General features: G+C 33.5%; 1 protein-coding gene across 6 annotated transcripts in view; it reads left to right on the forward strand.

Annotated features, from left to right (window-relative positions):
• Positions 1-6,308, forward strand: part of Lrfn5 (leucine rich repeat and fibronectin type III domain containing 5) — a 292,776-nt gene extending 286,468 nt beyond the window's left edge. For all 6 annotated transcript variants that reach the window (XM_052738593.1, XM_052738592.1, XM_052738594.1 and 3 more), the window contains 2 exons: positions 53-96; positions 5,917-6,308. In XM_052738593.1, the coding sequence (XP_052594553.1) occupies positions 53-96; positions 5,917-5,934 (62 nt within the window). In that variant the 3' untranslated portion in view covers positions 5,935-6,308. The remainder of the gene's footprint in view (positions 1-52; positions 97-5,916) is intronic.
• The last annotated feature ends 7,578 nt before the right edge of the window (positions 6,309-13,886 follow it).

A 13,886-nucleotide genomic window follows, 5' to 3' on the forward strand; every position in this document is an offset into this window, starting at 1 on the left:
AGGAAGAAAACAAGTAAAGAACTGTTTATGACATTGAAAATCTCATTCCCAGATGCTTTGCTGACTAATGTTGACCAGAATGTCCAGGAAACACAGGTGAGAAGCTTATTCATTGCTACTTACTTCAAAAAAAAACCAGAGAGATTTGCTATTGTATACATGAAATTTCTGATTGTTGATGTGTTAGTACCCGGTTTTGAGATTGTCTCTTAAATGAAGTGCTTAGCAGTACAAACTGAAGCATAATTGAGTGCAGTGAATCATCAAAACGTGTCTGGATCTACTCCTGATGAACAGAAATGTTGTTGGGTTGAAATGTAGCTCTAATTGTGTTGTTAGTGTGATCCTGAAGCAATTCTCATGGTCACTCCAGATTTAAATCACTTTAAGAACTATTTCGGTACATAGGGATATCTTTGTATGGATATACTGATCTGTGGATGACATGTCTGACTCATGCCATACCCAGCCATGCCTCTCATCCCTGTCCTACTCGGGGTTGAGAGGATACATTTTTTTGCCTTGCTGAAAAAGGTGAAGGTTTTCACTGATATGTAAAATGAATGAAACCATTTTAAAGGGAAGCGATTTACTGCACGTGTCTTATTTTGTGGCATTATTTTTATCAGCCACCAATTACTCTTCTTGAGAGCCCCCCCTTTTTTTTTCAAATGAGAATTTGATTCCTACATTTTAATTGGGTCACAAAGTGTTTATGCAGAATGGAGGAGCACTGAAGCAATCTGTTCTAACATCTGGAACTGTCAGCCAGTTGCTGTGGTTTGGAAAAGTGGGGGAATCTGTTTTAAAAAATTGAAAATAGCAACAACAACAAAAACTACATGCTTTCCTTGTCGAAGGTATATTTTTGCCTCTTATAACATGATATATATTAAAACAGTATTAATATTCTTAATATGTCATAGTTTGCCCTAGTAAATTCCATCACTAAACCAAAGCAAACATTTTCATGCATCACTTCTTCCCTTACTCTATTATTGAGTGTCTTAAAGAACAGGTGGTAGAAACCAAGATCAGCAAGTCTGGGTGCCACGGACGGAGCCGCCTGCAGAGGACGGCTTGCCTCGGTTTCAGTTTAATTTCCCCGGCTCTCTCATTTCCTGGAAAGGAGAACTCCTTTCCTCCGGTCCTCTCTCCTTTCTTCTCTATTCTCCCCTTCCTCTATTTGTCTTCTTGTGTTTCTCTTACTTTTAAAAGTTCATTCATTATTGGAGTTTGGGCACCCAGCTAACCTAAACATTAAGATAGCTTCAATAAGAAATTAGGTGCAGGTAAGTGCTCTGTGGAAAACATTTCAAAGTGATGCTCAGTGTGCTGCTACAGACAGAAGCAGAAGAGTGGACACTCAAGACGGATTAAAATTGCCAAGTACAAGTTCCAAACACATGAAAGGGCATTACATATCATCGTGACTGTTTTGTTTCTTTTAGAAGTAAACTTTGGAAGTTAGCCTTTGTCCTTACTCTGGAGAATCTTTGTCCTGCTTCAGAAAATAAAATTTTGTCAATGTGATAGTTTCAACAAAACTCTTAACTACAACTTTTCATCACACAGAATTTAGTGTTCTTTATAGAAATTTTGAACATGTGATTAAAACGAAATGTCAGCCACTATCTACGACCAATATGTTTAACAATCCAGAATATCATGTAGTTATTTATGTCTTCCACTAGGAAATTTCTGTGTGGGGCTATGTTTTGCATTTGAGTGAGGAGAAAATGATGGGATATATCAGACTTTAAAATTCTTGATGATAAATTTTTCTTTAACATTTTTAAGAAATAAAATTAATACCTTAATGTAGCAGAAATATTTCATTTTCAATTTTCCTATGCTGTCTTTTCTATAATCCTTACCAAGAAATTCCACATGCAAAAAAGAAAAGAAAAACGTATAACACATCAGTGTCAAAATCTCTATCCAGTTCTCTTTCCATTTATAGTTGTGTCCATTTTTTAAAGTGGCTCTATGTTCTCACTATAGTATTCTTGGAACGTTTAAGTTATTTTGGTTATTTTTTTAGGCCTTTGATTTCCACAATGGTCAGCAGAATCAAGGGTGATGCCTTTCTGAACAGGCTGTGTCCCTCACTCTCTCACACAGTCCCTTTCTGAGAGCTCTATTGTATGTGTCTGAAGGGCCCCAGAGCAGAAAGGAAGCCTTTGAGCACAGAGTCACAGCTAGGAGCAGTCTCAGGGCTTCCATACTGATGCACCTGCTGGAGGGAATCTTTATCATACAGAGAATGCTTGAAACAGTTTTTGCATTCCCCAAAATGCCCTGTTCTGTTTTCTGTCCTTAAGATTTTAACATTTGAGTGTGTGCCCCTATGTGTAGTTGGAGTTTTCTCCAGGCCTGCTCAGACCCACAGGCACTGAGACCCAAATAAACACATACATGCTTACATTAGTAACTCAAGCATGTAGGCTGTGGCTAACTTGAGAGACAACTAGGAAGCTGTTTTAGCTCCATTTTAGAATCTTTTTTTTTTTAAGTTTTGTCAGGTTTTAGGTGGAAACTCTAGCCATTGGTTGCCATTTGTTGCTGGAGTGATCTCCGGTCCCACCAAGGGCTGCAGACCACTTATAAAATAATTACTCAGAAGCCTATATTAATCAAACTACTTGGCCATTAAATCAGGCCTACTACTGACTAGCTCTTACAATTAAACTCAGCCCAGTTTTGTTAATCTATATGTTGTCACATGTTCCATGGCTATACCTGTTGCCTTTACATGTTGCTCCCTGGACGGCAGGCTAGCATCTCCTGACTCAGCCTTCTACCTTCCAGAATTCTCCTCTCTCCTTGTCCCACCTACACTATACTTCCTGCCTGGCTACTGGCCAATCAGCCTTTTATTTTTCAGTCAATCAGAGCAACACATTCACAGTATCCCCAGAACCTATGCATTTCACATAAAGAATATTTTACCTGCTGTCAGCTGTTTCTTTAAGTGAGAAGAATCAGTGCAAAGTTTGGACTCTGAATAGCTTTTGTTTCCTATGCAGAAACACTTAAAGTGTGTGTGTGTGTGTGTGTGTGTGTGTGTGTGTGTGTGTGCACATGCATGTGTGCGTGTGTGTATGTGTGTGTGTGTGTATGTGTATGTGTGTGGTCTTTTATTTGCTTGTTTGTTTTGTAATGAATACAGTAAATAATCACATACTACGTATGTAGACAGTATTTAACTTAATTTTTATCGTGAGCTACCTTTATGCTATTTGGAAACATTTGAGCAGAAGAAAAAAATAACAGAACTCCAAGGTCTAGAGATTACCTTTAAGAATCACCTCCTTTGCTTAGAGGGCATAACTGTTCTAAAGAAATTCTTCCATATCTCTTAATGACCCTCAGAATAAAGACACTGATATAGAATTTCTGTAAAACCCACCGAAATTTCCTTTCTATTGGAGCAGATGGTATGTCCTCTTTACATTTTTACATTGTTAAGAGGAGTAGCTGTCCCTAAGTGTTCTGCATTACATCCTCTCTTTGTTAAGTTTTCTCCATTACCTGATTATATTGACCACAGAATTTGAATATTTTAATTAGTAGACAATCTATTTTTTTCTTCTTGACATACTGAGCTTTTTCTTTTATTAAATCTCTGTAACTTGAAGTTTGGTATAATTTTATCTTATTTTTAAAAAGGAGATATATTGCTAAAATAGGAACAGAAACAATGATTTTGTTATTCATTTTCACCAATATGAATTATACTATGAACCTGAGCTATTATAAGTAATAGATATAACATATTTTAAAGAGCTTTTAGCATTGGTTTATGTTAGGCAAAATACATAACATAGCAATATCTGAATTTAGTAAGACTCTCAGATAATTACAATTATTACTATTTCATAAGTAGGATATCTACTGGTCCTTTAACTACCTTTAGTCATTGAATGCATCACTTTAGGAATATTAAGGCATTAATTGTACCAAATCAGGATAAAATATTTATACTTCAGTGTAGATAGATTCTCAGTCCTCATAGATTTTAGAAGATGTTTAAAAATTCTACAGTTAACAAATATTTGAGATGAATATTTTTCAGGTAGCTGAGTCTGAAAGATTTTCTCCTTTGCATAAAAGACCAACAAGCTTGCAAGTGTCTATATATGGGTTTTAGATACATGACTGAAATGTACCATGAACAGCATGACAATCTAAAAGTTATTTGTGTCCCCAAACAATCCACATATGTAGATGATTAAGTATTTTGAAATATTTTATTTATGTTTACTTGTGTTTGAAAATTACGTGAATGTGTCACAATCATCCTTACCTGTGCTCCCTTATCACCTCCCAATCTTGATGATTTGAACAACTCTCTTTTTTCCTCCTCTCCCCCTCTCTTTCCTTCATTTTTGTACCCATTGATTTTGTTTAGGCTTGCTTACATAAATACAAGGAGTTTCTTGACTGAAGTATGGGAAACTTTTCAGTCGCTAAAACACTGCACAATATGACAAAATGCCTCCCCACAGAGAAACATTAAACGTTAATAGCTTCTCAGGGAAGGTTGGGGCCTCATGAGCACCACCACAATCCATGGGAAAATGTTGAGTAGCTCCATCTTAGTCAGACCTTAGGCCAGATAGTATATGTAGTTGTTATGAGTTTAAATAGTGCTACATGAAATATACTCTTAAATGAGTCACTTAATAGTATTTATTTTTATTGCAGTCATGAAAATAAGTTTAATAACTTTAACACATAAAGTTATCTCAATATGTTATATTGTAATTTAGTATAGGATACTAATTTGTGCTCTGTTCGTTTTAAAACCCTTAAATTGAACCTTTTAAAGATTAAAGCTTATGAAGTAAAAAATCATTTATAATTTATGTACTTGAAAACGTATACTTCTTTAACATTTCCCTTCTTTGCTTTAAAAAGAGAATTGCAAAATTGCATTATGTGTGTGTGTGTGTGTGTGTGTGTGTGTGTGTGTATGTGTGTGTGTGTGTGTGTGTGTGTGTGTGTGTGTGTGTGTGTGTGTGTGTGTGTGATTGTACATGTGCTATGAGTCAAGATTTTCCTGTGGAGGTCAGAGGACAACTTGCAAGAGTCAATCACCCTTAACCATATGGATTCTGAGGTCTAAAGTCAGGTCATCAGGCTGTTGGCTAGCATCTTTACTTGATGAGCTATATCCCTGCCCCCTTTTTCTTTGTCAAGATTGAAATTTATAGAAATATCCTAAATCCATGAGACCTTTGAAGACATACTGGAGGAAATTATAATCACAGTTTTAGTATTTTTAAGAACTAACTGATTTTATACAGTTTTGTTCCAATTCATTTTTAAATTAACAAAGTAGTGTCTTCCTTGTGAATTATATTCACACTTACTTTATGAGTGTAAGAACTATTTAGTGAAAATGAACAAAATTCTTCATTATCATTAAGGGTACAACAAAATCTCATGAAATCTTGATACAAAACTCTCTGCGTAATATAAAGCATAGGGATCACTTAAGTTTTAGAAATACTGAACAAATAAAATCAAAGATGCCCATTATTAAAAAGAGCAGCAGAGACATATGTTATAACAAATGGCATGGATCAAGGAATACAATCGTTTAATTTTTACCTAGAGAGTGTTGGGAAAAATAAAGAAAGAGCCAATTCTAGTCTACAATGTAGCTTTGACTCAAAAAAATATGGAGTCGTTATGCACTTAGATTTGCTTTTGAAATGGGTGGTTATTATTATAATTTTGCTAACTTTCAAATTATAAAGTCGTATCTTCTATATTGATGTGGGTGTCTGTGTCTGTCCTACACAGTAAGTTAGGAGTCTTCTGCCTGGATTTTGCAGCAACTTTAGATTTCTGTACCATGATCTTACTTGTTTTGTGTTTTCTTTCTTTTCCTTTCTTTGATTGCAGAGGCTGGAGTCGATATGAAGAGCACCACTTCTCTCTCTCGAAAACAGTTGTCCCTGATATTTTTTACTGGATAAAATTTGAAAATGTTTCAGTTCACAATGGCAGATTGTTGAACTGCTGTCCTTGAAGGATTTGCTCATGGGAGCCAAAGTGACGACATCTATGATGCGGTGGAACTGGCTCTCTCACACCATGATTCATCCCCTTTTAAAACCAAATTTTTTTCTTCTGATCTACAAATATTTTTTTTTAAGAAAGGAAAGAGAACAAAGCCTTCATTGGCATCAAGTTCTGTATCAATCCATCCTACATTGCCATCCATGATTTAACAGACTGTAGAATCTTGAATAATCTATATCACTTTAACAAATAAATGTTTTACTATGACACAATTTGCACATTGCCTTATTTTTGGAAATACCTTTTGCTTCAAGCCTGAATGGTGGTGGTGTGATTTTTGTAATAAATAGTATGTTTTAATAATAAATTTATTTTAGACCTAAGAGGTGAAAATCTTCAGGAATTCTAAGTTGCTTAATAATAGTAGAACAAATTTTTCTTTAGGGTGTAAGAGGAGGCAGCAAAAATATTTGAACTCACTTATAGGAGATGCATGTTTTGTGTAAGACAGAGTGATGAGGCCTCTCCTAATAGACCTTCAGAAAATGAGCATAATGGGGAAATTACTAATAGTGTATGTGTGGCCTTGGCTTTCCCAGAGAACCAAGAAAATAGAAAAAATTAATAACTTGTTCAGGTGTTATGTGTCATGCTCAGGGTCTCTTTTTCCATTTTTTTTCAAAATTTCAGACTAAATATAAAAGAGTATACATCTGCATTAACACCAGAATATGTAGAAATGAGACCTCTTTGATGCTTACAAATATGAATAAAGCTGCATTCAGATAGTGTTCAACCTTAACCTATTAGAGTTTACCTTGGACTGAAGCATCAGGAGCCATTTCTGTTCTTCATCATCTAAAACTGTCATAAATATTTGAGTAAAATTTGAAAATGCACATAAACTGTCTTAGTTCTTGGTATTATGAACTGTTTAATGAACTGTAAGTAGTATTTCTTTTTACTATATGAACCTGGGGTTTTCCAAGGCTGGCAGATTTTATTTGTATTCCTTAGCATCCTGGTAGTCACATTGAAAACAGCAGCCTGATAAACTAGGCAAGAACACTTGCACAAACCTTAGCAGACATGCTAAATGTGTGATTTGAAGTGGAAGTCACTTGGTTGAGTTGAGGTTTTAGTGATGATTTCTGACATTAGTAATTTGTTTAATTCTCTTTTTTTTGACAGTTTTACTTGGGAAAATGCAGTGTGTGTGCATGGAATGTGTGTGTTTGTGCACAAATGATTATGTTGAAGAAATGGGTATACACTAAAATTTAACCTTGGCCCGGAAGATTTCTTCTACAATGCTTCTTTTCCCTTCTAATGTGCAAATGTCAAGGGCAGTGGTGTTCCTAGATCACAACAGTATTTTAAGGGCTACCTTGGAAATGGCCCCATTTGTGCCCTTCCTTCATGGGCCCTGATTCTTGCTTTCCTTGGTGGTGATAATCAACCAGTGTTTTCAGCCTGGTTTGCCATCTAATTTTCATTATTATTACTTTTTTTAGAGAAATACTATAATTTGCTTTTCTACAGAGTACATTTTAATGTGTTAGAATAGAAATTTAAATTTCTTACTCTACATTTCCAACAATAAACAAAAATCTTTCATGTATATTAGTATTAACTCAAGCGTTAAGGAAGCAATCATAATGTTTACACTAAAAGTAGTAATTATCAAGAAGATTCTCAGTATATGAATCTCAAGGTATGCAATAATGAATAATTTTATGCAATGGTATACTTGGCTATATTTCTGTATTTAGTATTTTTATGTATTTATTTTATTCATATGTATGTGTGCATGTAGTATGGGTATGTATGCGCCATGGCATGTATGTGGAATTGAGGGGAAAACTTGTAGGAGTAGGTTCTCTCTTTCTATACTATATATCCTGGAATTTGAACTCAAATAATCAGAGTTGGTGGAAGGTACCTTCATTCTATTATCTGTCTCACTGGACCCAAACTCCCATATATTAAGGCTATGTAAGAGAAAATATATGTATAACTAAGTGAGATTAATGATCATTCCCAAAATTCTGTATGAAAGTAACAAAATCATTTTAAATAAGTGGGAACAATAAATTTATTGCATTATGTTACAATGCAAGTGCATATTCAAAGGAATGAGAGCAAATATCAATCATAAAATTAATGATTACACACAGAAGTCATTTCTGTGTTTTTTCTTTTTTGAGTAATTTTGCAATTAATTTGTGTACTGAAGTGGAAGTTATAGGTATGGATGCTATTAGGCAGCATCTTAGACACAGAACTTTACAAAACAAAGCAAGCACATGAATAGGAATTTAGACAAGGAATGTTATGAGTATTCTACATGCAGAGCTTATGAATTGTTGGGCAAACTGGATGTTATTGTTCAAACTACAAATCTGTAATTTTTATAATTTTAATCTGAAGAACTGAGAGTGACTAATAAAATATAATGTTGGTCAAAAAGAAATAAACATAAATAGGGTTCAATTAATTTCAATTATTACCTTTAGTTTTACAGATGATAGATAATATCTTACAGTAAATTTTATTTTTAATTTTATATAAAAATATTCAATATTTATGTAGAATGCTTTCAAATTTGATTGCTTTTCAAAATATACTTACATACTCAGATTATTTCATTTTTGTGTTTTACTTACCTTTCAATTTATTCAACAATACATCATTTTTCATCTTTATTTTAAAATTGTACTTATATTAGCATTTTTTAGATTTACTGATGCAATAACATGTTCAAAATATATGGAAACACTGACTATATTACTGATGCAAAGTTTATCAAGTTCAATTAGAGTCAAAGATGGCCAATGTAGGAAAGCTCTATTGCACATGCAAATATGATGGTTGGTAAGTGCTCTACTCTACTTTTAAAAATGTTTTCATTGTGGGATACAAACTCAACACAATAGGGAGCAGTTTCAATGTCTGTCAGTAGTGTTATCAACATTTACAGTATTTAATAAGGTTTTTTGACCCTAAATGCTCATTCAATTTATGTAGCAATAATGCTAATTTCTCCCTCCCTTGTTCCTGATGAAGTTATCAATCAAACTTTGCTCACTGTGAATTCTTCTAATGCAGATATTTAATGTAAGCAAGGTCATGTAATATTTGTCCTTTGGTATCTAGCTTATTCCAATTACCAATATGTAAGTTTAATTCACATTGAAGCATAAATAACAAATTTATTATATGTGTACGCACACATACATTTTATATATATATATAATATATATATGTTATATTGTTTTAACCATTCATTTTTATGAAAACACAATTTCCACTCTTTGACAATGTTAATTAAGTAAAAAACATGTGCATTGATGTTCAAGTATCATTTGATTATCAGTTTTCAATTCTTTGCATTTATATTTAGATGTTGAATCACAGTTTGTGCGATGATTTTTTTATCCTTCTTTCCTTTTTAAAAACTTATTTTTTATAAACTACTGCATTGATGTCCACTACACCTACATTGTTTTACTTTCCACTAAGCAGTGTATGGGATTTATTTCTTCACATTTATAATTTTCAAATAAGTCTACATAATAGTTACAAGACATTAACCATGAGAGTACATTTGAAGATTTGATCCATTAGGTGATAGTTTTCATTGTAATTAGGTCAAAATGTGTACTTACTAAAACAAGATAGGTACAATGGCTCTACACAATGTTGGCATAGGGGTTCAACATCATACATGCTATCATTCACTGAAATGTTATGTAGTAATTGGATATATCTATTGAATTTGACTTTCATTTCCTGCTATCCAGTGATGTACTTATTGGACCTTGTAAAACTTCTCAGGTGAACTGTCCACTCAATTTCTTTGCCTTTTAAAAAATTGATAGTCTCTCTCTCCTTTTCCCTCTTCCTCTGCTACATTTTTATTTGAGATTTTGTTTAGATATCTGTTACTGGAATTATACTTTTATAATTTTTCCCATATTATGGAGTGTTTTCCCAAAGTGTTTTTTTTTCAAAACTTTTTATTATACTCATTTGTGTAGGGTGTGAGTATGTATGTAACAAAAAACAGCATGTGTGCTGAGGTCAAAGGAAATTTTGGAGTCAGTTTTTGCCTTTTACCATGTGGGTTATGAAGATTGAATTTGGTTTGCCAGGTTTTTCCTTTATTATACCCCATTTTTATATTATTCTTTGAGGAAGATAAAAATCAATTATAAAGTCAGTATATGGTTCCTTTTATTATTGCTTGTCAATTTAGTGTTAATTAAATAATTATTTTCTCCAACCCAATGAATGATGTTTTTTATTTTTTTCTTTACAATTTTTCCACTTGATTTAAAGCAAGATTTTACAGTGTGAAGTAGAGAAGAAACCCATTATTTTTTCTTTTGGCTGAGGAATCCAGTCATGTTAAGACCATGCGAATACACTGTTCATTTTTCTTTTATTGAACCATTCATCCTTACCAGAGTTCAATTGATCCTCCCTGATGGATTATTTCTGGCATGTCTGCTACTTTCCACTAGACCTCATGTTTATCTTATGAGAGTACCACAGTACTGCAATTAATAGGGTATAATCAGCTTGTGAAGAGAAACTGCAAGTTCATGATTTTCTCCTCTTTCCTCTTTATCAATATTATTTTCAATATTTAGGAAATCTTGAAATTCAACACTCATTTGATAGTTGGCTTTTTAATTTCTTGTAAAAATGAATTCATGTTGGAATTTTTAAGAGATTCTAAGAAACTTGAGATTATGATGTTTAATATCAAGAAGTTAACAACACAACGACCTCCAATTCGTGAACATGGAACATTTTCACGGTTGATTATCACATGTCTACACTTATTTTCTTTCATTAAGTCTTGTAGCTTTTGGTATTTTCTGGACAATTCTATAATAAAACCTTTTTATCTGTAAATGGAGAATTTTCCTCCTTTTTCTATTATGAGACCCTTTGATTTTCTTTTCTTTTCTTTCTTTTTTTTTTGTATAATTCCACTGCCTGGAAACAGCAGTAATAAAAATAAGCATCTCTGTCCTTCTGTCTCTGTTGTTAGGGAAAAGCTCCCAGGCTTTCATAGCCAGTTTATATAATCTCTGGTTTATGCATAAATGGTCCTTATGTTAAGGAATGTCCTTTCATTATTGTATTTCTGTTGTTAACATGAAAATGTGTTAGATTTACCAAATTCCTGTTTTTAGTCAAGTAAGTTGACCATGCATAATTTTTATTTTTACATGTGTAATAATTTAGTATATTGAGTTGGTAGACGTTTCTCCTCTTCACTTACCATAGCAATCCTAGGCTAAAATCTCCACAGTCATTGGCTGTTACACTTTTTAAGCTCAACTACTTCTGATTTACTACTCATTTCTTGAGGATTTTGGCATAGGTGTAAAATTCAGTGCTATATAATTTTATTTCTTTCCAACATCTTCATCTGTCTTTGTTCTTGGAATAATATGGGACAATAGAATGAATGAAGAATAATTCATTGCCTTTCTGTTAGAATTCATGAGGGGATCCATTTGGGTTTTGGTTTTCATTGGAAATTTTAGATTATTGGTTGGTTGACTTTCTTATACATCTGTAGAAATTTTATTTCTCCTTACCAAAAAATATATGTAACTTATCTGTTACCAGAAATTTCTTAATTCTTTCTAGGCATTTAAATATCCTGGTAAATATTTGTTCCTGATATTCTCAGAATTATTGTTGTTACAGTGGTGTCACTCATTGTGAATTTGTTATTGCAGTATATATAAAAACCTCCAACTTTTATTGTAGGCTTGCTTATTATTTTATACACTCTGCCAATATTTGTTTCAGGTGTGTCTAGACTTTATTTTTGTCCAGATAAGTTAATAACCACTATGCCTTCTTGATTAAGTATCCCTTCTATCAGTTACATTGTTTCTTTTCTATAACCATCTTCAGTGATGTCTAGGTCCTCTAATGTTAGCTTACCGCTCTCTTTTTGCTCTTTGTTCGAAATGAAATAATCTTTCAGTCTCAGACTATTTTTTTGTTTAAACACTGGACCAGCATGAAGCCTTTGTTTCTTTATTTGTTTCTTGTTTTCTTCTGTCTTTATCTGCTTTTTGATTGGCATGTCAAATCAACTTACATTTGAAATGATCTATGAGAATGGATATAAACACTCCTTTTATTTAATTCTGTGTTTCTTATGTCTTATAAAAAACAAGCCATGAATTGCTCTGAATACCTAAATGACTTTGAATGTTGTAAACTGTAAAATACTTCTTCCTGGGATTTAGACAGTTTGTTTTATTATAATCTCACTCCTAACATTGTAAGGTTATTAGTTTGTCCTGTTGCACTTTAGAGCAAGTGATGTCTAAAACATCTGTACCCAGAGAGCTGATTTAGGGAACACATAGGTAGTTATTTAATCATGCTCCTTCAGGTAGTCCCCAAACAGGTTAGAACAGACAGGCAACATAATGCTTGTGTTAGGTCCACTGACCTCCATCAGAATAGGGAAAAATGTGTTAATAGATACAGAGGCTGATGCTAAGTCAATATTTCTGTTGTGCTAGTAGGAGCTGGAATAAACCCAACTGGAAATGCCATCCTGATGTTCTGTCATCTCAAGTTTTCTGCCTTCAACATCTCTGTAGTTGCTGGAATCTTTGACTCTTTTACAGAGATCTGGCACACTGGTTCTGAGTGGGTTTTTTTTTCTTTTAATATGTCTGGGAGAGACAAAACTGAGCTGCTCATCTCAACATTCTGCGAATACCCCTGAATATTATATTCAATAGCATTTCATAAGTATTGTGTAAATTAAAAATAAAACCTGTGGCCACAAAGTTATACACACTGTTAGACATTTTTAGAGTTGTAATTCTTTTTAATCTAATAAATTTTAGTTCAGGATCTTCATTTTATATAACTTATCTGTTTCCAGGAAAGGAGAAATAAAATTCTATAGACATACAAGAAAGTCAACCAACTAATAATCTAAAATTCCTGAAAAATGTAAACCAAAACTCAAATGGATTTGCTGAAATTCTACCAAGCATAAAAGTAAGAATCATCAGAATAAAATTGCCATATAGTTCTGATTTTGCCCAGTTCCTCACCCACAAGTAACTTCTCATTATGCTTTATTTGTGGATTTCATTAACTCATTTTTGTCCTACTTGAAACTTTCTTTGAAAGCTTAATGTCCAATATTCTTCTGAGTCTTATTACCTATCCCGAATAACAATCATTCAAAAATGAACCTATTACAAACTTTTAAACCTTCAATGGCAAGCCAATATCCAGGTATTAAGACTCAAATAAAGAGTTTTTTCTTACTTATATTGGTAAAACAGGTAGTAAACAGTTGTATTTAGCTACAAATCATGACAAAAGCTACCAGTTTCAAATGAAATGTGAAATGTCTTCAAAAGCATAAAATGCTAATATATCTGCACTGCTAAATCATTCATAGTCTTTAATAAGAAAACTCATACATGAAGACTTTTGTAAGCCAGCACCTGTAGTCAGAAGTTTTCCTGTGTCCTGCCTAGTCCTGCAGCCACTCAGACCCAAGTAAACACACAGAGGCTTATATTAATTAAAACTGCTCAGCCATTAGCTCAGGCTTACTACTGACTAGCTCTTATACTTAAACTCAGCCTATTTCTGTTATCCTACATGTCGTCACACGTTCTGTTGGTTTACTTGTGTGCTATCACCTCCTGCTCCCTGGACGGCAGGCTGGCATCTCCTGACTCAGCCTTCTTCTTCCCAGAATTCTCCTTGTCTGTTTATCCTGCCTATACTTCCTGCCCAGCTACTGGCCAATCAATACAAAGCATTTTATTAAACCA

The sequence above is a fragment of the Peromyscus californicus genome, unplaced genomic scaffold, assembly GCF_007827085.1.
Source record: "Peromyscus californicus insignis strain IS unplaced genomic scaffold, ASM782708v3 Scaffold_15__1_contigs__length_86483966, whole genome shotgun sequence".
NCBI lineage: Eukaryota > Metazoa > Chordata > Mammalia > Rodentia > Cricetidae > Peromyscus > Peromyscus californicus.